At 42.6% G+C, this 24000-nt stretch overlaps 1 protein-coding gene across 1 annotated transcript in view; it reads right to left on the bottom strand.

Annotated features, from left to right (window-relative positions):
* Window positions 1-20539, bottom strand: part of LOC134070528 (ATP-binding cassette sub-family C member 12-like) — a 30178-nt gene extending 9639 nt beyond the window's left edge. The window contains exons 1-20 of the mRNA XM_062526913.1: window positions 20514-20539; window positions 19226-19372; window positions 18432-18579; window positions 15638-15874; window positions 15187-15360; window positions 14674-14821; window positions 13921-14069; window positions 13384-13491; window positions 12099-12287; window positions 11061-11132; window positions 10765-10889; window positions 10531-10603; window positions 9972-10175; window positions 8499-8682; window positions 7404-7436; window positions 6530-6592; window positions 6315-6404; window positions 4852-4955; window positions 3582-3773; window positions 3270-3496 (exon numbers count right to left, since the gene is read on the bottom strand). Coding sequence (XP_062382897.1) covers window positions 3270-3496; window positions 3582-3773; window positions 4852-4955; window positions 6315-6404; window positions 6530-6592; window positions 7404-7436; window positions 8499-8682; window positions 9972-10175; window positions 10531-10603; window positions 10765-10889; window positions 11061-11132; window positions 12099-12287; window positions 13384-13491; window positions 13921-14069; window positions 14674-14821; window positions 15187-15360; window positions 15638-15874; window positions 18432-18579; window positions 19226-19372; window positions 20514-20539 — 2693 coding nt within the window. The remainder of the gene's footprint in view (window positions 1-3269; window positions 3497-3581; window positions 3774-4851; window positions 4956-6314; window positions 6405-6529; window positions 6593-7403; window positions 7437-8498; window positions 8683-9971; window positions 10176-10530; window positions 10604-10764; window positions 10890-11060; window positions 11133-12098; window positions 12288-13383; window positions 13492-13920; window positions 14070-14673; window positions 14822-15186; window positions 15361-15637; window positions 15875-18431; window positions 18580-19225; window positions 19373-20513) is intronic.
* Between the last annotated feature and the right edge of the window lie 3461 nt (window positions 20540-24000).

Raw genomic sequence — 24000 nt, 5'->3', positions numbered from 1 at the left:
ACAATTGCTCTTCATGAAATGGGTAGTCTCACAGACGTTTGTCGATGTTTAAACGTAGCCTACTACATCACTTGCGAAATCGGACGTGGCACATAGAATTATTAGGCTACTGGATTTAATATAGCAAGTCCATATACTTTGTTCATCCTATATTAAAATGTAATGTGCTGCGGGGAAGCATTGGGGAAGTCAGTTTAAGTTGTCCTGTAACAATTTGCCTCTTATTATAATCAAGAGTAACACGTAAAACACAAATATCATGTATTGTGTCGTAAACAGTTAATGACTTCGTGGCCACTATGCGCAACTGCATCGCGCAGTGAGCTGAAGGATAGGAGGACCGACACTTATTAACACAAAGCTTTGTAAAGCACTAACAACCACCCCTCAAAGTTCATTGTCCATAAGTCCAAACAATAAGTATAAAAATTCGACAATCCAAAACGATAACGAGATCTCCCAGAAACGAAAAACAAGTTTGTTGAGTAGCCTAGTCCTTCCAACAATCTCAGCTTTTGCGTTTGTTAGATAAAAGGCATTCTGTCCTGCTGTATTCCAATGAGAAAAAATCATCCACAAGGTAGGCTAAGGGTCACGGTAATGCAGCATGCAGGAATCTATATACGCACAAAACGAATGAATGGGTTATATCGGCCAAAACGAATGAATGGGTTGGGAGAGTCGTCTGGCTGTGTCAGCAGACTGCAGTCGGTCTCGAGGGGTTAAATAACGCACGTACTTGAATTTTAATCTGAAGAAGACCACACGGTCGAAACGTCATTCCTTTGTGATAAAGAAAATAAAATAAAATCAAAAAAGAAGGATTTCAAGTGTGCGAACCTTTTTCCATTTTTTTATGATTTAGCCTACTCTTGTTCTGCACCTTGACCGGGGATGTGCACAAACTTTTTTACTACACTTGAATTTTAAACCAACCATCCTATAGCCATACTTTAATAATCAGATGTTATGCTCATTTTTGTAGGCTACACCTCACCGGCAAGCACGCACGCAAATGCTGCTTTTATTGCACATCTACAATATTGGCCAGGCTATATAGAATAGGCTTTTAGGACTGTATTTTGCCTTCGTGCAACTTTAGTTGTGCTCAATCTAAATTATTGTCAGTAAGAATAGGTCATATTACCAAATGGCGAACCTCGAAAATTATTTAGGATATAGAGCCGTGTCCATTACGCATGCAGTTATTTTTTAGGCTATTGTTTTATTTGAGTATTTTTGTCTACCATGGCAAACATAGTTGAAACGTTCGCTCTAAACTTATTTCCAATCGGCTTTCACAATCAGCTACAGCTGCGCATGAAAACTTGCAATGTCTTTACAGAACTGCTTTCACTTCCCCGAGTCGCGAACGCAACATGCACAACAACCGATATTTAGCAAACACATGCATTTCCAGCTCTCAAAACCGATGAGGTCCAGATCTCAGTGGACTCAAAGCTGCCTACAGCCATGCATAGTAAGCCTAATGATAGCCTAATAGTTATGACATTAATAGCCTATTAATGACCTCATGTCGGAATGGCACGTTGTTTAAAAAAAAAAAAAAAAAAGTTAAATAGGCCTAGGCCTACCGCCGAGTGGGGATATGTCGGAATGAACAGCGGATACCAGCTGGGTTGTAAAACATTACTGTATTCGTTGATCTTATCGATGCAGTCCTTGCGGCCACTTCTCCCCATCGTAGGAAACTTTCTGTTTAGTGTTGACAACACAAAGGCCTTCACGTTGTGTGGCAGTGCTGGCTTGCCCTTCGATCCATCCCAGTTGGTGGTTTTGCACCTGTCCCTGAGTTATAGTCTATATGAGTAAGCGCTTATGCTCTAACCGCATAATAAAAGAAGCACCTGCAGCAGTGCTTATGGCAAGGCTATTAACACCTGTCACTGAGCTATGGACAAGCAGTTATGCTCGAAAATTATCATAATAACAGACACACCTAATTGTATGGCTCTATGTTTGAACACATCAAATTAGCAAGCATTTCCTCCCGATAGCAGCAACGTTTGCTTTTTTTTTCTGTCGGTCCGCGGTTGCTTGGTCAATTGCGCAGCAAATTATCAGATGAAGCGGACCTAATTTCACTCCATGTCTCGCGGACCAGCAGCAGTCTCCACGTTTCGCGGCCCATAGTTTGAGAAACGCTGCATTAAAGTGTCATTAAGTTGTAGGCTATATGTTTAGTGTTTTCTTTGTGTGTTTTGCATTGTAGTGTGTTTGCATTGAGTAGTTCCTTAAAATACGGAACAAAGAGCGTCCCGTAGGCTATCTGTTCAATACAGAAGAAGACTTTTACTTATATATTTCTTATAACGAAACGCGAAGAAAAAATACGAGGACTGACCATCTCGCCTCTCCGCGTTTCCCCCAATATCATGGCGACAAAGAGAAATAAATATGATTGGACATTTTAATGTTTGTAGCGCGCCAGTTTACCCAGTGTGTGTGCATTGAGTAGTTCCTTAAAATACGGAACAAAGAGCGTCCCATAGGCTATCTGTTCAATAAAGAAAAAGACTTTAACTATTACTTGTATATTTCTTATAACGAAACACGAAGAAAAAATACGAGGACTGACCATCTCGCCTCTCCGCGTTTCCCCCAATACCATGGCGACAAAGAGAAATAAATATGATTTGACATTTTAATGTTTGTAGCGCGCTAGTTTACCCAGTGTGTGTGCATTGAGTAGTTCCTTAAAATATGGATCAAAGAGCGTCCCGTAGGCTATCTGTTCAATACAGAAGAAGACTTTAACTATTACTTATATATTTCTTATAACGAAACGCTGCATTGAGTAGTTCCTTAAAATAGCCTACGGAACGAGCGTCCCGTAGACTATCTGTTTAATACGGAAGAAGACTAACTATTACTTATATATTTCTTATAACGCTGGCTGTAGGCGATTTCTATAACCATTTTCATTCATTTCAACAATGGTTCATTGAAGTGTCGTTTGAATGATTTCGCCAGTCATCACCTTCATTTTAATGATTCAATGAGATTAAGGAGTCGACTATTGACGGATATGCGGTCTTCATCATTAAATGCAGTTGAAACTTTCTGCCACCTGGTGGTTGTTTGGGTACATTGCCTTAGCCTCGAAAAAAATCGGCTTGACGCACTGCGGGATCTCTTCGGGAGTCCCGCGGGAGAAGGTGCATTCTCAACCCGTACCCACTGTAATACAAACACACACACACACAGACAAACAGACACATTTACACAAGCACAAAACAAACACTAACTAGGAGAGGAGCACGCAGACAAGTCCGAACACGACCATGGCAATGAGCATGAGGGGGAAGACGGAGGAGACGATGACGATGATGAAGGTGAACATGAGGCCGAACTGCAGCAAGTAGTCCATGTGGAAGGGCAGAGCTGTGTCCAGCTCATCCTGGTCCTTGGAGAACCGGTTCACCATGCGGCCCGTGGGTGTGGTATCAAAGAAGCTCATCGGACTGAAGAGGATCTGCAAGAGACGAGGATGTTAGGGGCTAGGGCTGTGAGTGAGTGTGTGTGTGTGTGTACAGGTGTGTGTGGGATTGATATCTTACCTTGTGAAACATTGTGTCATGGAGTTTGGAGGAGGCACCTAGCGTCACCTTGGTGAAGCAGTAGCCTTTGATGAGGCTGAAGATTACCATGGCAACTGCAGTGAGGCCGTAGACCATCTGGTAGAAGTGGAGGTCAGGATTAAGGGAGACGTCTCCTGCAGAGGCCCCCTGAAGAGTGGAGTTCGTCCAGTTCTGCAACGCCATACAGATATGAGCTGGAACCAAGTTACCTAACCAAGTGGTAATCTACCTCAGTCACCTTCATACGTATTTGAAAACATTTTTGTTTTTAAAGGTGAGTTATTTCATGGATCCAGGATACTACACATCCTGATAAAGTTCCCTTGGCCTTTGGAATTAAAATAGCACCTCATCACCACATACCCTTCACCATGCCAAGAGACTGGCATGGTGGTTTTTTTTGTCTTTTTCAGTTAGCCTATTAGCCGGTTTCATTCTCATGAAGCTCAATGCAAATCAAACTGAAAAATGCAATCTTTGCTGAAGGGTATGTGATGATGATTTTTTCTTTTTTTTTTTTATCTGCCTGTCTCTATGGCAATTTAAAGAGAAACTATGCAGGATTGGCGATTTCATCTCCGGTTTCGGTTTCGTTTTTCGTTTTCGCTCGTTTTACAGTATGCTTGCATATTTCTCTGCAGAGCTTCCCCTACAGCTTTAGCGTGTATATATATACATATATAGGCTATATATGAATATATAAATTGCAAGCGTGGTTCTTCTTGTTCCTTACGCGTCTCAGCCTTCCAGATGTAAACAAGGAGCGATCGCCACCTGAACAAACTGCAAGGTTGCAATAGTGGATAGGGACACTGGGGACGGGAGGAAGTATTACTGTTTTCGATAAAACTGGTCAGTCAAGCAAAACAACCATTTCTAAGCGATTTTATGACTATGAAAAAGTTGCATAGGGTCTCTTTAACATAGGGGGTTCAAATACTTATGACCCCTGTATTTTAAGGAAAAATATTGCCTTCATGATCAATTTCTAAAAGATGATTTTATATTCCTCTTTTTAGTCAACTTTAGCATGTGTTCAAATACTTATGAAGGTGCTTGTGTATGTGCTTGTGAGTTTGTGTGTTTAAAGGATGGACAGAAGACATAGATAGACATTAGATATTAATCTAGGGGGCCATATACAATTACATTACAAGACCGAAACGTTAACGGTATCGTTAAAGGTGTGAAAGCGGTAAGAAGAAAAACGCCCAGCGGTGTCGCGTCGAGTGTGAGAGAGTGTTTGTACCCCTGATCCTTGGTCCATCCAGTAGCTTAGCCACCAGTTGCTGAAGGCCGTCATCCCCACCAGCAGAACATAAATCAGCATGATCAAGGAGAGAAGGATATAACCTGGAAACACACACACACACACACACACACACACACATAGAAAAGCAGCAGAGTTTAACCTTAATAGATCATTTCGTTGCCTTGTGGATTTAGTATAATTACAGTAATCTTGTAGCTACTTCTTGGGGGATGGCTTGGAGGGCAGTGAACGGAGAGGGACTTCTGAGAGTTATTGGCTTTCATCCACATGAGCCAAAAATACATTTTTGGATTTTTCCTCCTATCTCAGGGCAAAATGAGGGAATGATGCATGACCATTCAAAAGCATGACTGGGTTTCTAACAATATAAAGCTTAATGCAAATGCATATAAATGCTCCTTTAACCCTCAAGTTGTCCTTGGGGTCAATTTGGCCTTTGGGCTGTTGACACTGGATTGGCCATATTGCCAGCCAGGGTTCCAGGGTTCATAAAGGGGTGTGGGGGAGTGGGATTGTTTTGTAGGGCTTTTGATGGTGGTTATTACACTCTTAAGTACCAACCACAAAACAACTGGGTAAAAAAAACAATTTCAATCATTTTTTGAGAGGTTTTTTTAGCTGGGGTCAAATTGATCCCAAGGATAACGAACGTCGGTAAGATTTGAGGACAACATGAGGGTTAAGATAATTATAACAGAAACCATATGATACGCATCTTTGCTAATTAAAACGCCACTCTGCTAGGTGGCTAGGCTATATAGTTTGTTCAATAGCAAACAAATGCTAAGCCCCAAATATTTTCAACTGCTAGCGATGTCCCTGGTCCTATGATCAGGTCTTGATCGGGTCCAAGACCCCTTGCCAGGGCTTTATTCAGCGTAATGTTTGAGTGGAAACTTCTCAAAGTGAAGGTCAGCCCTGGTCTCAGGGTTTCAACATTGTACAAAAGCTGTAAATGCACCGGTGATGTTTTTCTGAGAAGGTAACCTGGGACCACTGGTTGATGTGTCTGCGGGCGCTTTCACACCACTAGTTTGATTATTTGGTCTGCACTAGGCAATAAAATCGTTATGATGTAGCATTTAGACAGTGTGGTCCGCTTTCACACCAGCAAACGAACCAAAATTGGCCCGATTTCATCAATGTTTATCTTCCGCTAGAAATAAGCACCAAATTTGACTCACTATTTTAACCTACAGTCTATGGTTTGGAACCGAGTTTGCATTCTCACCAGAGGGACTAGAGGGTCTCTGTCTGCCTGATTTAGTTTGGACCCCAGTGCGACTGACGCTTTCACACCAACTAAAATGAACCGAACTAAGAGCTTTTGGTTTGAGTGGATCGTTTGGTGCGCACCAACTGCTGTTGGTGTGAAAACACCCCGAGTCCGTGTCTGAGTGAGTCAGCTTTGTGTGTGTGTGTGTGTGTGTGTGTCTAACCTCCTGCAGCTTTGCAGTACTGGTGGTATGTTCGCCATGTCACTGATCCCTCCTGAGTGACCTCCTGTTTGACCAGTTGGTGCTCCAAATCTGCTCACACAAGTACCTCAATTTCTTAATCAGCATATTACTCTTTCAACACACACACACACACACACACACACACACACACAATTCCATCGACTCTAAGGTTTAAGGAGCATGGGACATTCTACCTGTCTTGTCAGGAGTATGACCAGCATCTTCTCCCTCATTCACTTCATCTGACATGTCAAAAGCTGAAAGAAATAATCAAGAAAGAGAGATTCACATCTATAAGGCCATAGACACTAGACAGAGAGTGATAGAATTTGGCTCGAGTGTATTTGAGTATGTGTATGTGTGTATACACACATAGGTCCAATCCCAATGTCAGCCCTAAAGACTAAGGACTAAGGACTCACAGACTTAATTGATCTCAGGTGCTAAGTGAGTGAGTGTGTGAGGCCACATGAGCTCAGATAGGTATTTGGGATTGGGACAGCACCTCACGAGATCACATGTACCTTGGTGATGTTTACTAACAAAGACGTTGCTAACATTTGCACCATGCATTGCACGTGTGTGTCGTGCTGTTGTTTACCTTTGTCACTTCCAGATTTTCCTATGATCTCCACACACAACACTTTGAACTGTGGGTAATTCCCTTAGGTTAAGTCTGCACCGATGTAGACTCACGGAAAGGGCTCGGTAAATGTGAACTCAAACCCTCATGCCCGTTGTAACTCGACATTGGGACAGCCTTAAGTAAGCCCTAACGAATTTCGCGAGAACGCACACCAAAGTCCGTGAGTCCGTGAGTCCGGACATTGGGATTGGGCCAGTCTGTAGATCGTAGGGCTGCAGATAGGTACATACAGCTCTGAAAGACTCCATAAGGCAACAGGCCACTAGAGCCAATTGTGCCAGGCTAGAGAGCTCTAAAAAGAATTGTGAGGCGGTGGTGTGCTGTACCAGGCTAGAGAGCTCTATAAAGAATTGTGAGGCGGTGGTGTGCTGTACCAGGCTAGAGAGCTCTATAAAGAATTGTGAGGCGGTGGTGTGCTGTACCAGGGTTGGTGACTCCGCTGCTTGTGTTCTGGGCTGCAGCTGGCTGAGGTTCTGCTTGCAGTTCCACATTCTTCTCCTTTACAGAACATGGCACAGATACACCAATCAGAAACACAGAGAAAGTGTGCAGAGAATTCAACCAATCAGAAACACACAGACCTCAGAGGAGATAAACCAGTCAGAAACACACAGACATGATGAAGCGAAATCAACCAATCAGAAACACACAAATAGAAAGAGAGGCAGAGACGCTCAGAGGTAGTGGCACTTAATAACAGTTATTTGCATTCAAATAGCCAAATTGTTTTGCTTGATTTGGATTTGGTGTCATCAAACACTCCAAAACAGGAGATGGCTTGATGAGTGTGAGCAGTCGAATGTATAATGTGAACACTGCAAAGAGAGATTCAATTCAATCCAAAGTCTGTAAATACACCCTTTTTAAAAAAAACAAAAAAACAATTTGGATCTGCAGTCATATCAGATGAACGTGGACATTGTGATAGTTGTGTTGCGGGACATCTGAAAAGTGACGATGTACTAACTAGTCCATGTTCCCTTCCCTGATTCGTTGTGCTTGTTTCACGTGATGATTGCCACGCTGCTTTTCGAGTACTATAGTACATTCACTCATTTGACAGCCAGTTAATGGCAACTGATTATACCCTATGCAATTTAAAGATGCTGCAGCTATTGCATAGCCTACTGCAACTGTGTATGACATGTAAGACATCCAAATCTGATCAGAAGAAGCACTGTGCGGGTCATGTTCCATAATGCACATTACATGAGATTTTATTTGTTTGTTTGTCATTCGTCGACAAACGTCTTGAATTTCCCCTTGAGGATCTATAATGTATCTAGCTATCCCACTGAGCAAAAACTGGTCCAAAATATGTCCAGAAGACGTGGTCGCCGAATTCCAGAAGACGTCTTCCGAGTAGCCAGCGTTCCAGCAATGGACAACAGAATTTAGAACTTGGGTAGAACTTTAAGCTGATATCCAATCACAGTCACCCCCCCCCCCCCCCCCCCCCCACCCAAACGACTCGTTTCATCTGGACTACACATTTTTAGAGTGGCTTTATCCATAGCGATGTTCTATCCAGAGCGAGGGTGAGTGTGTTGTGTGTTTTTGACGTACGTTCGTCTGCTCCAGCTGGAAATTGTTGATGAGCTGAGCGTAGCGGCCCTGAGCCTTCATCAGAGACGTGTGTGTCCCCGCCTCCTTAATCTCACCATCCTCAAGAAGCAGCACATCATCACAGAACTCCAGGTACTACACCAGGGGGGGGGAGAGGGGAGGAGGAGAAAAGAGGAGAGGAGGAGAGGAAGTGAGAGGTAAAGAGGAGAGGAGAGGACATGGAACATTCTGTTGTTCCTCATTTTGAGACCTAGCCTGGGTGAACCCTGCAGACCTGTTCTCAAATCTGAATTTGCACTGCGGGCCCTTCTGGAAAGGAACCCATTGTTGTCCAACTTCAGGTGCATTAAATTGGTGCATTAACTTTTACCAAATCATTTCAAGAAGTGCAACAAACATATCTCTCTTGTAAACAAAGGTTTTAAATGCAGTTTTCACTTCAACTCCAAAGAAAATAAACATTCCTGTATTTTTGGTGATTTGGAAACCGAATTCAGATAAAAAAAAAAATGTCTGGGTTCACCCAGGCTAGTTGAGACCATGTCATTAGTTCACCTAGAACAGGGGTTCTCAATGTTCTCAAAGGGTACTCTGGGGAACAACATTTTCCGAGGACCCCCTCATAACCGTATCCGTCAACCATTTGTATTCTCGGACGTGCCCAGATCCACTATTCCATGTTTTTTGGGCAGATGTGCAACTTGGTCTTTTGTCAGTTTTGGATTTTGCATCACTTTACAACATGGACTGACTCAAACATAACACATTCTTCAGCCAGCTGGCTAAAAAATAAGCCAAGCTAAGCAGTAGTAGAAATGGTTCTTCATGACCTGAGTGAAGTTAAATGTTAATGTGGGTAGGACCAAATAGACACAATTAGCTTGTTGTATGGGTGAAACTTTAAAGAACCATCACTTTGACAACCATTGACCTTGAACATGGCTGAAGGTTACTTGATTGAGGCTGATCCAGGAATAGCAGGGATGGAATGTATATTCATTAATCGACATTTTATAGCCAAGAGTTGAGACCTCAATCCATAAAAAAGTGAGGTCAGAGAATTGGCAAAGAATCATTCCTGCCACAAAACCCAGATTGCCGAAAAAAAAAGTGCCGAAAAAAGTGTGGAGACCTGGAGAGGCTTGGTAGATTATAATAAATATTTTGGAAGTTGTAATGGCAAATTAAGATGTTCCCATTGATTATTTAAAAAGGGTATGAATTATTGAATTACAGACCAATTTTCACACAAATTTTCATAAAAATGTTCAAAAAGATGAAAACACTTTTTTCCTGATTCCATGTTTTGCATGTGGCAGTGTCATTTCCAGCTGTTGGTCAAGAGAAAACCAACATTAATCAATATTTGCCAGGGGCACGGATCATTTTGCTCCAAACTACTTCACTCCAAGACCCTGTGTTACCTTTAACTGGTGAGTGACCAGGATGACCGATTTGCCCTTCAGGGCCTTTTTCACACACTCCTTGAAGATGTGTTTGCCAACATGAGCGTCCAATGCAGACAGCGGGTCGTCCAGCAGGTAGATGTCCCGGTTTGAGTAGACCGCTCGGGCCAGACTGATCCGCTGCTTCTGACCGCCCGACAGGTTCAGTCCACGCTCACCAATCTGAGCAGGGATAAATACACACACACACACATACACACACACACACACACACACACACACACACACACACACACACACACACACACATAGCATATATTGTTGTCACATAGTCATAACTGTACTGTACAGTGTACTGGATTGTTTGCAAAAGTAAACTTTTACATGTTATGCACATGATGGTATCTTCTTTAATTTCCGAAACACTGATATTATAGACTATTATAGACAATCACAAAATATTGCCTTTCATACAGTTTTGAAATATATTGCAATATACTGAATTGTAACCATGTATTGTGATAGCAGAATGCAAAGCCCTAACACACACACACACACACAAATGCAGATCACTCACCTCAGTCTCGTCACCGTAGGGGAGTATGGCCAAGTCTGACTCAAGGGAACATGCCCTGATTACTTCACTATACCTGTGAAGGAAAACACACACACACACACACACACACACACACACACACACACACACACACACACACACACACACACACACACACACACAGTGGTCACTGTCCAGCTAGCAATGTGTGTGTATGTGTGTGTGTGTGTGTGTGTGTGTGTGTGTCTGTGTTACCTTTGCTGGTTGAAAGGCTCTCCCATGAGGATGTTGTCCTTCACAGATCCGTGGAAGATCCAGGCCTGCTGGGAAACGTAGGCAAATGCCCCGTCCGCCATCACTGAACCCTTCAGCAGGTGCATCTATGGACACACACACACACACACACACACACACACACACACACACACACACACACACACACACACACACACACACACACACACACACACAGAGAACTGTATTAAAAGTATGTATGCTGTATTTAATTGTATGCATTGCACATGTTTTTGATCTACTGCATGTGTGTTTACCTGTTCTAGGATGCTGGATATGAGAGATGTTTTCCCGCAGCCCACATTTCCACAAACTCCTAGCAGATTTCCCTGGAGAAAGCAGGAGATAATTTACACTATGTGCAGTTTTATCACACAAGCCAATGCTACTGAGGTCACTGAGTGTGCAACAGGGATGTTTGGGGCCGTATTAGCCTAGTGGGTAAGGAGCTGGACTAGCATGCAGTAGCCTGAACAGTTGTGAATTCCAAAAGCTGTTTTTAAGGTGTTTTTAAGCTTTGACTCAGTTGTCTTTAAGCTTTTGAAGTGCTTTTGAGCAAGTCACTTAACCCTGGGTTGCTCTGGTAGCATATGACCAGGACCATTGTGCTATGCTATGCTATATGAGTCATTCTACAGTATGTGAATTCCGACAAAATCCAGGGAAATGGTTGCAGCACCAACCTTTGTCTACACAATGTTAAGGTGCCATAACTAAAACCTGTAAAATATTTTTGTTCAATTATATTGTTTTCGTTGTATTTTTACACTTAATGGCCTTATCTTGGAGGCCATGTTAAGGCATTCATATCTTAAAATGTATTATTCCTAGCCTGACTAAACTTTGTAAAATGGAAGACAATCATGTTCTCAGTAAGATTTAATGATTAAAGGTTTGCACCATATTCTCATTGGTTGTGTAGTTTCTGAAAAAAACATTTCATTGGGACTTTTATTTGGACACACCTGTCATCAATGAGTATTTTCTCTAGAAATATAATCCTGTGTTAATGTTGTCTGAAAATGTAAAGTCTCCAAAACAAATGGTCATGACAATAATAAGGATAAAACAAGGTGTGTTTGTATTTTCATGCAGCTGAAATGCTATGTGGGATAGATAGTAGGACCATGAAAAATCTATGTGGAGATAGTAAAGTATACAGACAAGTAGTGTGTAAAGTACCAGTATTGTACCGAGTCCCATTCACAGAATAAATGCATGTAGTTACAGGTGTTTTGAGAACACCAAAATAAACATTTACAAGAGAAAAAAAAAACACACACACGCACACACACCTTGGGCAGGGTGAAGCTGATGTTTCTGAGGGTGGGTTTGTTCTCTGAGGTGTGTGTGTTTTCGTGTGTGGTCTCAGGTGAGCTGTCAGGTGAGGTCCAGGAGAAGGAGGCGTTCTCCATCACCAGAGCCGCTCCCAGCCCCTTCCTCTGGGTCAGATAGGACTCGGGGTTCCGCTGCAACAGCAGCTCCTGAAGAACACACACACACACACACACACACACACACACACACACACACACACACACACACACACACACACACACACACACACACACACACACACACACACACACACACACACACACACACACACACACACACACACTCCATTTGAACATTTGCTTTAAATGGGTGATATATTGGTTGAACAGTAGGCTGGGTAAACCATTTCAGCATTTCAGGCCCTGCAGCTCAGACTGGAAACCTGCACATTTATCTCAGCAGTTGTGTACACACTCCACCTATCGATGCCGCTGTCGTTTCTGTTTGGAAGATTTTAAAGGCAAGTTTTCTTTGAAAACAGAACAAAAACTTGCCCTGGAACAGTTCATACAGAAGAAGGACGTGTTTATGATTCTACTGACTGGCTTTGGTAAAAGTTTAATTAACCAACTAGCCCTGCTCCTGGCAATTGCGTACGGAGTCATTTGAACGATGCCCATTGATCACGCCTCTTGTGCAGTAGAAACAAAGTGCAGCCTCCCCAGGCTAATGTTCAATCTTAAAAGATTGAGCTTAGTTTGGTGAAAACCAGACTAGGGTGTTCATTCAAATTCACCTCAAATCTAAAGGTAAAGGTAGAGGCTACGGGGTTTACCAGGAGGGCAATATCCAAGAGCCATTAAGGGGCAGTGCAAAGTCAGAGATCGTTGCAATAGTTTATCAAAGTACTGATGAGTTTCATTATCTCCAAAATTCCACAGTAGATATGGACATGTTGCATCATTGGAGAGGTGAGGAGTTAGTAGTATTTGAATCAGGTGACATCGGGAAACTGTATTTGGCCATTTGGGGGCAGTGCAAAGTCAGACATTGTTGCAATATAACTGCCAAAATCTTGATTTTTGAGCTGGATTTTCTTTTCCATAATTCCACAGTAGATATGAACATGTTGGGCATCATGGGAAAGGGGAGGAGTTATAGTTTGTGAATAAGGTGACACATTCGACAGGAAACCATATTTTGCCATTAGGGGCCAATGCAAACTCAGGAACTTTAGCAATAACATCATCCACAACAGCCCTGCACCTGGATGGGTAAATTTGACCAAGTCAATTGTTTTACCTTGAAACGTGCGAGGGACACAATTGCTTCAGCAAAATGTTTGACAATCGTCGGCAGAGAGCGCATAAAGAAATTCATTGAATTCAAGGTAGAAATGATGGTGAAGGCCTGCAGAGGAGAAGAATAGAGAAGAGGAGAGGAGTAAAACATACAGTTGTATGCTAAGGTTTGGGTACCCATGCTAAAGTTGACAAAAAAACCTCATATTTTTTATTTTGGAAATTGATCAGAATGCCTCAGTTAAAAACTGAGTGAAAATCCAACCTTTAAGGACATCACCTTTCGTGGTAAATGAAGAATGTATTGTAAAAAATCAATGTTGTTTGTTAAAATACAGGGTGCATAAGTTTAGGCACTCCTATGTTAGATTAGAGGCAAAGAGGCCAGTTATATCATGGATTCAGGATACTATGCATTCTGATTAAGTTCCTTTAGCCTTTGGAATGAAAATAGCCCCATTTCATTGCACACCGTTCACCATACCTAGAGAGTGGCATGGTTTTTCATTTGAGAGATGATCTTATGAAAAGTACTGACCGTGGAGGAGTCCAGAGGAAGTCCGAGGTGTGTATGAATGACAAACATGAGGATGGTGGCCAGGGAGGGGACAATGGCTGTGTTAGCATTGTTAACACTCTGCACATAACCGGCCTTCTGGAGAAGGCTTCTCTCTTCCTTACGGACGTCTACTCACACACACACACACACACAAACACACACACACACACACACACACACACACACACACACACACACACACACACACACACACACACACACACACACACACACACACACACACACACACACACACACACACACACACACACACACACGTGACTAAAACTGGGTGGTCCTAGTAACATCTATACAGTATCTCGTTCTTAAGTTCAACAAGCAGTCTACATTCTATTGCCTAAACAGATTAGCCTTGTATCACGCTTTGTAAGTTAAGTTGCTGCTCAAACTGACTGCTGCCTTCATTTACATGTAAGAATGGACCACTAAATATTTCCACACTGGTAATTTCAGAGAAGCGGGAGGAAGTTTAGGTGCAGTTGATGTGTATTTTAACTGACTGCAATTTAAGTTAGAGGAGATGATGTTGACAGCATATTTTAACACATGCATGATCCTCACTTACATCTTTGATTTCGAAGTTTGATATTTTGATATTAATATTTGACATTAAATCGAGATTGTTACACCCCTACAAGATACCATGAGCAAAACAAATTTCTTCAATATGGTCCCTGTGATATGGTCGTAGTAAATAGATCTTATTGGCACCTGCAATCTTCTTCTGGAAGGACTCCTCCCAGGCGTACATCTTGATGAGCTTGATGTAGGTGAGAACCTCGTTCATGATGCACACTCGGCTATCCGTTACCACGGCAACTTCACTCCGGAACATGTGTATCACCCTGTTAAACCAGAACTACAGCCCAACAAATCATCAAGAGGACACCACTCCAAATACACAATCAGAGACACACGTGGGCACACACACACACACACACACACACACACACATACCTACCAATTCCAATGAGGTAATTGTGAGCATGTAATGTGTGTGTGTGTGTGTGTGTGTGTGTGTGTGTGTGTGTGTGTGTGTGTGTGTGTGTGTGTGTGTGTGTGTGTGTGTGTGTGTGTGTGTGTGTGTGTGTGTGTGTGTGTGTGTGTGTGTGCGCGCGCAACTGTGGTGTGTGAGTGTGTGTGTGTGAGTGAGTGAGTGAGTGAGTGAGTGAGTGAGTGAGTGAGTGAGTGAGTGAGTGAGTGAGTGAGTGAGAGAGTGTGTACCTGTACAGACATAGAGACCAGGTAGACGGAGATTCCGATGAGGGCGGTGTATCCAAGAACATAACAGCAGTAGAAGATGCTGAGCAGAAGGGATACTGGTACACCGAACAGAAAGGAGACCCACACTACCGCATCAAACATCCGGTGGCTATCTGTCGTCAACACGTTAATGACCTACAGGACAACACACAATGGCTCAGCAGGTGCCTGTGTCTGTGTGTGTGTGTGTGTGTGTGAGAGAGATATTGAACTTCTCCAATCAGCTGACCACTCAGTGTCTCACTCATGATTAACACACAACTACAATCCCAACTAAGTACAATATGGCAACATATCGCCCATTAAAGAGAGACCCCCACAACAATGTGGTCAGATGGGGCTGCATAAAAAAAGAAATGACTAGAAAAGGTGTGTGTGTGTGTGTGTGTGTGTGTGTGTGCGCATGCCTAACCTGTCCCACAGACACACTGGTGATGATGCGCATGTTGATGATCTTCCTGAAGACGAGCGTGGAGAGCGCTCCTTTGATGTGTGTAGCCGTGCGCAGTCTGATGGCCCATAACAACGAGTTTATGAAGGTCCTGCTGAACTCTGAGACGAAGAGGGCAAAACACATTCCCAAACCGTAACTCAGAGAGGAGTGACCTGGTGTCTCCACATAACTTAGAATCTCCTTCACCAACATGGCCTGGGGGGAGAGAGATAGAGAGAGAGAGAGAGAGAGAGAGAGAGAGAGAGAGAGAGAGAGAGAGAGAGAGAGAGAGAGAGAGGAAGAAAGAAAGAAAGGTGTATGTTTAGGTGAATGGGAGTGATCATGTTGCAAGTACAATTACTTTGTTATGGTGCTTAAAGGGCAATTCCACCATTTAGGGAATTAAGCAAATTTTTCACCTCCCCTCAAGAGAAACAATTGATATGTACCTTTTTCACATTGATCCAGTCGTTCTGCGAGTCTGGTGATACAACTTTTAGCTTCAGCCTATCATAAATCATTGAATCGGTTTAGCTTGCTAGCATCACGCTTAAAAGTGACTAAGATTTTCGGTAATTTTCCCATTTAAAACTGGTCTCTTCTCAAGTTGCAATAAGACTAACAGAAAATTAAATGTGGTGACTTTCTAAGCTAATTTGACACAGAACTACACTCTGATTCTGGCGTAATAATCAAGGAAAATTGCAAACGTACCATAGATTTCTATGTAACGTCACGAAAACATGAATTTTAGGGCCGAAAACAGCACCATTCGAAATGACGATGGTTAGAGAATGTTCAGGAATGTAAAGGAATGCATTTCTTTGCCAAAAACCAAGAAAACCACCAAAAAGACAATGTTACGACAATGTTACGACAAACTCTGAAATGAACTCTGAAATGAGATGCTATTATCATTTAGACAACAGAGACATACAAAAATGCTGATGGTAGCTTACAACAGCTGGTTATTAGGTTAACTTTATAACGTTGTAACCGGCCACCCGGCGTCTTTTTTCAGGTGCTGCGTGATATCACTGCACCAATGGTACATTCGCAATGTTCCTTGATTATTACACCAGAATCAGATTGTAGTTCCCCTTAATTCCCCAAATGGTGGATAATCCCTTTAAAGTGTAAGTCCAGCAAAAATTGAAAGAGATCTCGCGTGACATTTCTGTGCTTCAGATAGGGTTGAGGTCTCAAACTGATTCTAAGTGTATACAAACTATTCCAAAGTTCACAGATTGATTGTTGCTTCGTTTTATGTGTAGACACCTAGAGTAAGCTGCTGACGAGGTTTGGCGCTGCTTTGAGCAATGTTAGTGGTTTAAAATTGCAATTTTTAAAGCGTATGGCTGTAAGCCCTATGCTAACCCACTGTTTGCGATTTTGGGCTGTAGCTCTTGCCCGTGCTAGCTCTGTACAGCGTGATCAACGAAAAATGCTTCTTCCACGGCTTAGTTGATGTATTTTCTTTCAGAAAAACACTTTTTTTTTTCAATTTTCGCCAGACTTATACTTTAAGTACAGTTCCAGGTGTCTGTACTTTACTTAAGTATAAAAAAAAACAGTGCATACTTTTAACTTTTACTTAGTTCATTTTGTAGCATTTACCTATTATATACTTTCTACTCAACTTCATTTCTACAATACGTTCCGTTAAATTCTATGGTGATTTTTCACCGTCAAAATGGCTACCTGACCGGCACACGTTTATCTCACCAGTGAAATTGGGTTCTATATCTTTGAACCAATCAGCAGGCGAGAATCGTAGGGGCACTAGGCCTACTATCTTGACTCACTCAGTCACAAGTGAGCTGTTCAGAACCTTTCTTTTAGTAAACTGCTTTTTAGATGTGATCCTAGTAGAGCCCCTATGATTCCTGTTCAAAAGACCATTGGACCCGGAGACAACAACACTGACTTAGAAGTGATGCTTCCAATGTAATTTTGCATTTAGACGAGAGTTGGTGAGTTATGCTTTAAAGGGATAGTTCGGGTTTTAAGACACGAAGTTATATAGGTTCCCTGTCAGCAACGTTGTGCATCAGCACTGACTTACCCCCCGACAGCGTCCTGTGAGCCGAGATCCAGCCGGTTTTTGATCGTTTTTGATGCTGAAGAAAGTAGTCCGGCAAGTTTCTGGGGTCACGAAAGTAAAGTGTTTTTCTTCTCAAAACCATATGCGTTGAAAAGAGTGATATATTTGCACCACAAAAACGTTGTCCAGCTGTCAGTAGCGCGCAGTGATCAAAAACCGGCTGGATCTCGGCTCACAGGACGCTGTCGGGGGGTAAGTCATTGCTGATGCACAACATTGCTGACAGGGAACCCATATAACTTCGTGTCTTAAAACCCGAACTATCCCTTTAAGTAGGGTTGCCAGTGTGGTACTTCTACTTTCACTAGAGAATATCACTAAATATTTCTCTGGATATTTGTACTGTTACTTAAGTGCTGAGTTTCATTACTTCTTCCACTGCATGTCAGTAAAGCTTTTTGAAGTAAACTGAACTGAGTGACTGGATTACGGCATATTTCAACCGACAGATTAGCCTGGGTTCATTCACGCTGCTAAAGCAGTCTGGAAACTGTGGCACAGGAGTATGGGACGGTATGTGTGTGTGTGTGTGGGTTATCAAGAGTATGGGGCAGTATGTGTGTGTATCAAGAGCAAGAATGGGACAGTATGTGTGTGTGTGGGTTGGTTATCAGGGGTAAGAATGAGTGTCTTTGTGTGTAGGGGGCATAAGAGGCTGTAGGGACGTACCGGTCCAATGAACATGAACACTGCCAGGGGAATGCAGGTGATGGCAATGAGGAAGAGGCGGGTCTTCAGGAAGCGCATCACCACCCTCCCCAGAGACGCCTTCTCCAGGCCCACACGAGACACCTCCTCCTGCCACAACTGCTCCATCCTGACCACACACACAGACAGACAGACAGACAGACAGACAGACAGACAGACAGACAGACAGACAGACAGACAGACACACACACACACACACAGTACATACACAGAATGAGACACTGACCTCAACTAAATAGAACACCTTTGGGATGAATTAGAGTGGATAGAGTCCAGGATGAATTTAATCAAGCCAGTACCTTTCCGGAAATGTCGCCGCTGCAGCTGAGAAACATTTTAGCAACACTTCAGCAACATTTCCGGAAAGGTACTGACTCGATGAAATTCATTCTGGACTCTCTATCTGACCACATAAAGACCTGGGGAAACTTCAGTTTGGCTTTAGGGACCCTCTACTCACTGCCACGTAAGTGTAATGTTGTTTGGAACAGTAGAAGAGGTATAAAATAGCGTTTTGTAGCGGCGAAAGGACGTGCCCCGTTTATTTCCAGGCTAACGAGTTTTGGCTAAAAACGGTAAAATCTCAAAACACATCCGAATGACATGATTTGATGTCAACTCAACGTATGTACTCCCAATCATCCGTAAATTGATCTAAAGTGCCTTTTACTCCGGATAATCCCTTTAATAAATCCCTTTAATAAGGGATAAAGAGGAAGATTGACAGCCCTAGTCTTGAGTGCAAGTGAACGGACCGGTTCCCGTTGGCGCTGGCTCCATCGTGCGGTGAGAGAACCAGAGAGCTTGGGTCCAGTCGGTTCTGGAAGATTCTCCATATCATGGGCGTCATCCAGGCAAATGAACCAAGAGAGAAGAACCCTGCATTGTCCAACGGATGGGACCTGACAGACAGACAGACAGACAGAGGATCTAATCCGAACACTAAACATTCAAAACTGTATCTGTGTGTGTGTGTGTGTGTGTGTGTGTGTGTGTGAGAGAGAGAGACAGAGAGCACAACAACAAGGAGATTCCTACTGAGCATGAAACAAATGGACACAAAACAACACTGGACTGGACTAAGAATGCAGGGAAAGTTGGCATGCTTCGACTTTGCTGACCACTCTGCCTCTCACTCCATGTACAGAAATGTCGCAATAGGGGAGGACATTCTCTGTTTCACTGTTAAGGACAGTATGTACAAAGGACTCTACACAACACGCCATGACCATATTGTTGATATCACTGACAGTACTGTTCAATGTATATTTCCAAAAAATATGCCTATATGTACAAACACTAATGATGAGTTTTTTTGTAACATCGCTAACACCCTTGATGTTGTGCTCGTGGATGCAGATAGAAAGGAGGTGCTAGTCCTTGAAATAGGTTGTGTTTATGATCTGTATATGGACATAGCCTTTTTGGGAAAAAAAATACCTAAATACCAACCCCTACTTACAACGATCAGTGACCTAGGGTATTCATGTAAGCTTGTGGCACTGATATTTGGCAGCCTGGGACATGTCCACAAACTGGCAGTCAGTGGACTAAGACCGGCAGGCTTATAAAAAGGAAAGTCTAAACAACTGGCAAAATTCTTTCTGCTCCATATCAGCTGTGATAGGCAGTCTTGCTGTGTGGCGTAGGCGATGCTTTATGCACCCTTCAATGTCAAAGTTGTATTTTCTCTGAGAACATTTGAATCCTTTGTATAAGAAATTTGATTGGTGGATTCAAATAAAGAAATCAAGTGTGTGTGTGGTGTGTGTGTGTGTGTGTACACACGTACGCAAGTACGTAAGTCAAATGTATTTAGAAAGTACATTTGCAACAGTTCACACTGACCAAAGTGCTGTACATAGTACAATAAATGTGTTAAGTAAAAATAACAAGCAAAAATATCAATACTGAATAAAAGTACACATAAAACAAGCACACACACACACACACACACACACACACACACACACACACACACACACACACACACACACACACACACACACACACACACACACACAAAACTGTGTGTGTACTCACCCTGATGAGAAGCAGAAAGGTATCATGGTCTATGGGCTGTGTGAGTATCGCAGGTGTTCTGGCTGGGTGGCAGGCCTTTTTCACCAGTTCCCCCACTGAATGCAGAACAAGAAAGGACCTTTATATGCTGGAATTGACATGAACTACCATGCAAAATGATTAAGCCTATTTTGTTCACACATTTTTGTAATAAGTATTCATTCATGACTTGAGACCTATCAGACATCACCTCATCGTGCTTTATAAGGTCATATTCTCAGCAAGTTGTGTGTCTATTCTAGCCTAAGAGGTGATGTGCCAGACAGTGCCACATACTCAGTAATTGCCATCTCTTAAGTGATGCGTGAGTGAGCAGGACATCTCATCTCTCATAACGGTATCTACTTCATTCCTCCATCCACCTATCTTATAGGCTAGTTTCCTTCACAAAATGAACTAGAAAAGCAACCAGAGAGCGCAATTTTGAGACCACAATTTTGCCGAAAACCTGACGCAAACATGTGTTGTTTTGCAAGGGTGGGTACCACTATCTCGAAGCTCAGAATCAGGCCAACCACTGAAAGTCACAGTGTTCAAAGCCATCGCAGCCAGCGTCCGCACGATAGGCATTAGCTTAAGCTAATCAATTGGTCGTCCCCGACATCTGTAACTAGTAGCAAATCACATAAAGGTCTAACACAACTAACAAAGCTATAATACATAATGACGCCAGGTTCAGCAATAGGCCTAATCCCCGCTGATATGTAGGCTACACATTTTACAGTTTAAAGGAGTCCGCAAAGGCAGAACACCTGTTCTGTTATGTTCAGAGCAACAGTTTTGAGTTTCCTCGCATGCGTTAGGCTACCGTTCCCTCACCCTCATCCTGTGGCTTAGACTAGGCTACGAGAGAATGCAAAAGTCTGAATTGATCCTCACCCTGACCCTTCGCGGGCTCTGTAATAACGTTCTTCATAATAACAATACTAACGCAAATTAAATTAACTTTTGATCAACAAAATCGTTTAGGCCTAATTAAAAAAAAAAAAAAAAAAACAACTCGGCAACAAATATCAGTGTCTTACCTTGAGACAACCAATGCTCTCTCCAAAGTGATGGGGGATCTTACCTTGAGACAACCAATGCTCTCTCCAAAGTGATGGGGGACGACAAACTCGTTCTCCAATGAATTTCGCTCTGTGATTTAAAAATAAGCCCACTGTGGAGCACCTGAGGCAACTTAACATGTCCAAACTCATTACCATTGGTAAAACGTTTCAGTTTCGATAAAACTAGCTAATAGCTTAGTAAACATCATCGTGGAGATCGAGAGTCCATTTAACAGTCCGGCGGATAAAGCACCAGGTTACGCCCTTTAGCACATTCGTGAAATCGACCTGGTGGACAGGTATGTCCGGTTGATGAATTTACCACACGTCGCGTAGTCTACTGGTGGCAAAGAAGCTTAACACTCCCTGAATCAACTACTGTTTCTCAAAGTCAAGAGCGCATCCTTGATAGAATGCGTTCTTGAGAGTCGGGTGCTAGAGAGACAAGCCTACAAACCTTCCCTCAGATCGAATGTCAAAATGACATTAACAAAGCACTTGAGAAATGAATTTAGCCCACCCACATTAACACGCACTGCTTCTTTGCATCTTCTTTCCATCTCCCTCTTTGTTATTTAATCACACCGTCAGAGAATTTCTCATCGTCCATACACAAAGGATTGTGGGTTATTGTATTACACTTTAAATTCAACGATGCACCCTCCACATTTCTCAGTATGAAGGACCTAGGCCTAGGGAGCCTACATGATAGAATTTTACACCATCCCTGACTCTGAATCAGTACTTGACGAGATTTGACGACGTAACGTCATTAAAATAAACTGGCTTTGAAAAAAACCTCATCCTTAACTTTGAGAAACAGCCTACGAACCAATAAGGTTCAGCACTCGGGAAATCAAATATGGAGAGCTATATGCCAGTAAAAGTTACGGAAAACATAGAACATGAACTTTTATTTAATGATCAAAGTAGGATTATAGTGAAACAATTTAATATAACACTTTTACACAAATTCTTCTCCAATTTATTTAGTAAAATACCATAAATATCAATGTTTATCACAAATACAGACACTTTTGCACAACTTCTTCTCCAAAATCTTCTCCAATTTATTTAGCAAAATACTATAAATATCAATGTTAGCCACAAATACTGTAGACACTTTCACACAACTTCTTCTCTTTTCATGACAATAAGACAACAATTGAATTATGGATCCTGACACATTTCGGTAATGAGAATTCACTGTGATTGTTTAGTAAAATGCTATGAAATTGTAGATGCCCCTAGCGGAAGCCAATCTAATTTGGCTGCCGGGGAGTCTAGCAACACTCCATAGAGCTTAGGAGCTGGGAAATGGAAGAATCACTGGACCAATCGCATCGTGTATAGAGTCGGTGGGCGGGCTTAACATAATGGTGACTGACATGCGACCAGAAGTTGCGACGGTTATGCATCCTTTTACTTGAAAACAAGAAGATGATTGGTTTAGCGCTATCCTATTGCGTGGGGAGGGAATTTGAAAGACAACCGTTTATCCCACCCCTCCAATTGAGCCCTGCCTACGGTGAGTTCCCAGACCCTACATCTTGATGTGGGTCTGGCTGGTCAGGCTAATGAATGTGTGTTAAAATGCTACTAAAATAAACATCTGCCCCTATAATGTTCTTTAATGTCTGTGTAGAATATCTCAGAGTTACTATCAATAAACTGGAAAAGCACTCAGAGAGCGCAGACCTCCACCTGTATTGTTCTTCCTTGGTTGTCATACATTTGAACCTCAACTATTCAGATCGCCACCACGTGGCCATACCATGCCATCTACACTGCCAAGCGAAGAACCTAACCGCCTCCTGACCTTCCCTGAAAATTCCATCGAAATCGATCCATTGTATGCAGGGTATCATGAATCTTTTTTTTTTTTTAAAGGTTATTTTTTGGGCTTTTTATGCCTTTAATTGGATAGGACAGTAGAGAGAATGACAGGAAGCGAGTGGGAGAGAGAGCTGGGGTGGGATCCGGAAAGGACCACTGGGCGGGAATCGAACCCGGGTCGCCGGCGTGCGGTGCAGGTGCCCCAGCCAGTTGCGCCACGGCTGGGGCCAGTATCATGAATCTTTACTGGAAAATGTGGCATGTTTTTTCTGTTTTAAAAAACAAAATAGGAAAAGAAAAAAAAAAGAAAGAAGGGAAATCCAAATGATGACATTCCACCATACTGCAGCAACTACCTTAGCCAGCGACAGTTACCTACAAAACAAAGCCAACAGCACCACCTGCTGGACAGGATGAGAAATATCCTGGCACCAATTACGTCAGGTGACCAGATGTCTGAGACCAAAACCAAATACAGGTATTATCTTCAAAAATCGGGGACATAGGTAGTTTTTCTGTGTTTTCCCGGGGACAGGTAACCAAAACCGGGGATGTTTGGTCAT

Source organism: Sardina pilchardus, chromosome 22, assembly GCF_963854185.1.
Source record: "Sardina pilchardus chromosome 22, fSarPil1.1, whole genome shotgun sequence".
NCBI classification, from domain to species: Eukaryota; Metazoa; Chordata; class Actinopteri; order Clupeiformes; family Clupeidae; genus Sardina; species Sardina pilchardus.
This window is presented reverse-complemented; position numbering and strand designations above follow the sequence as displayed.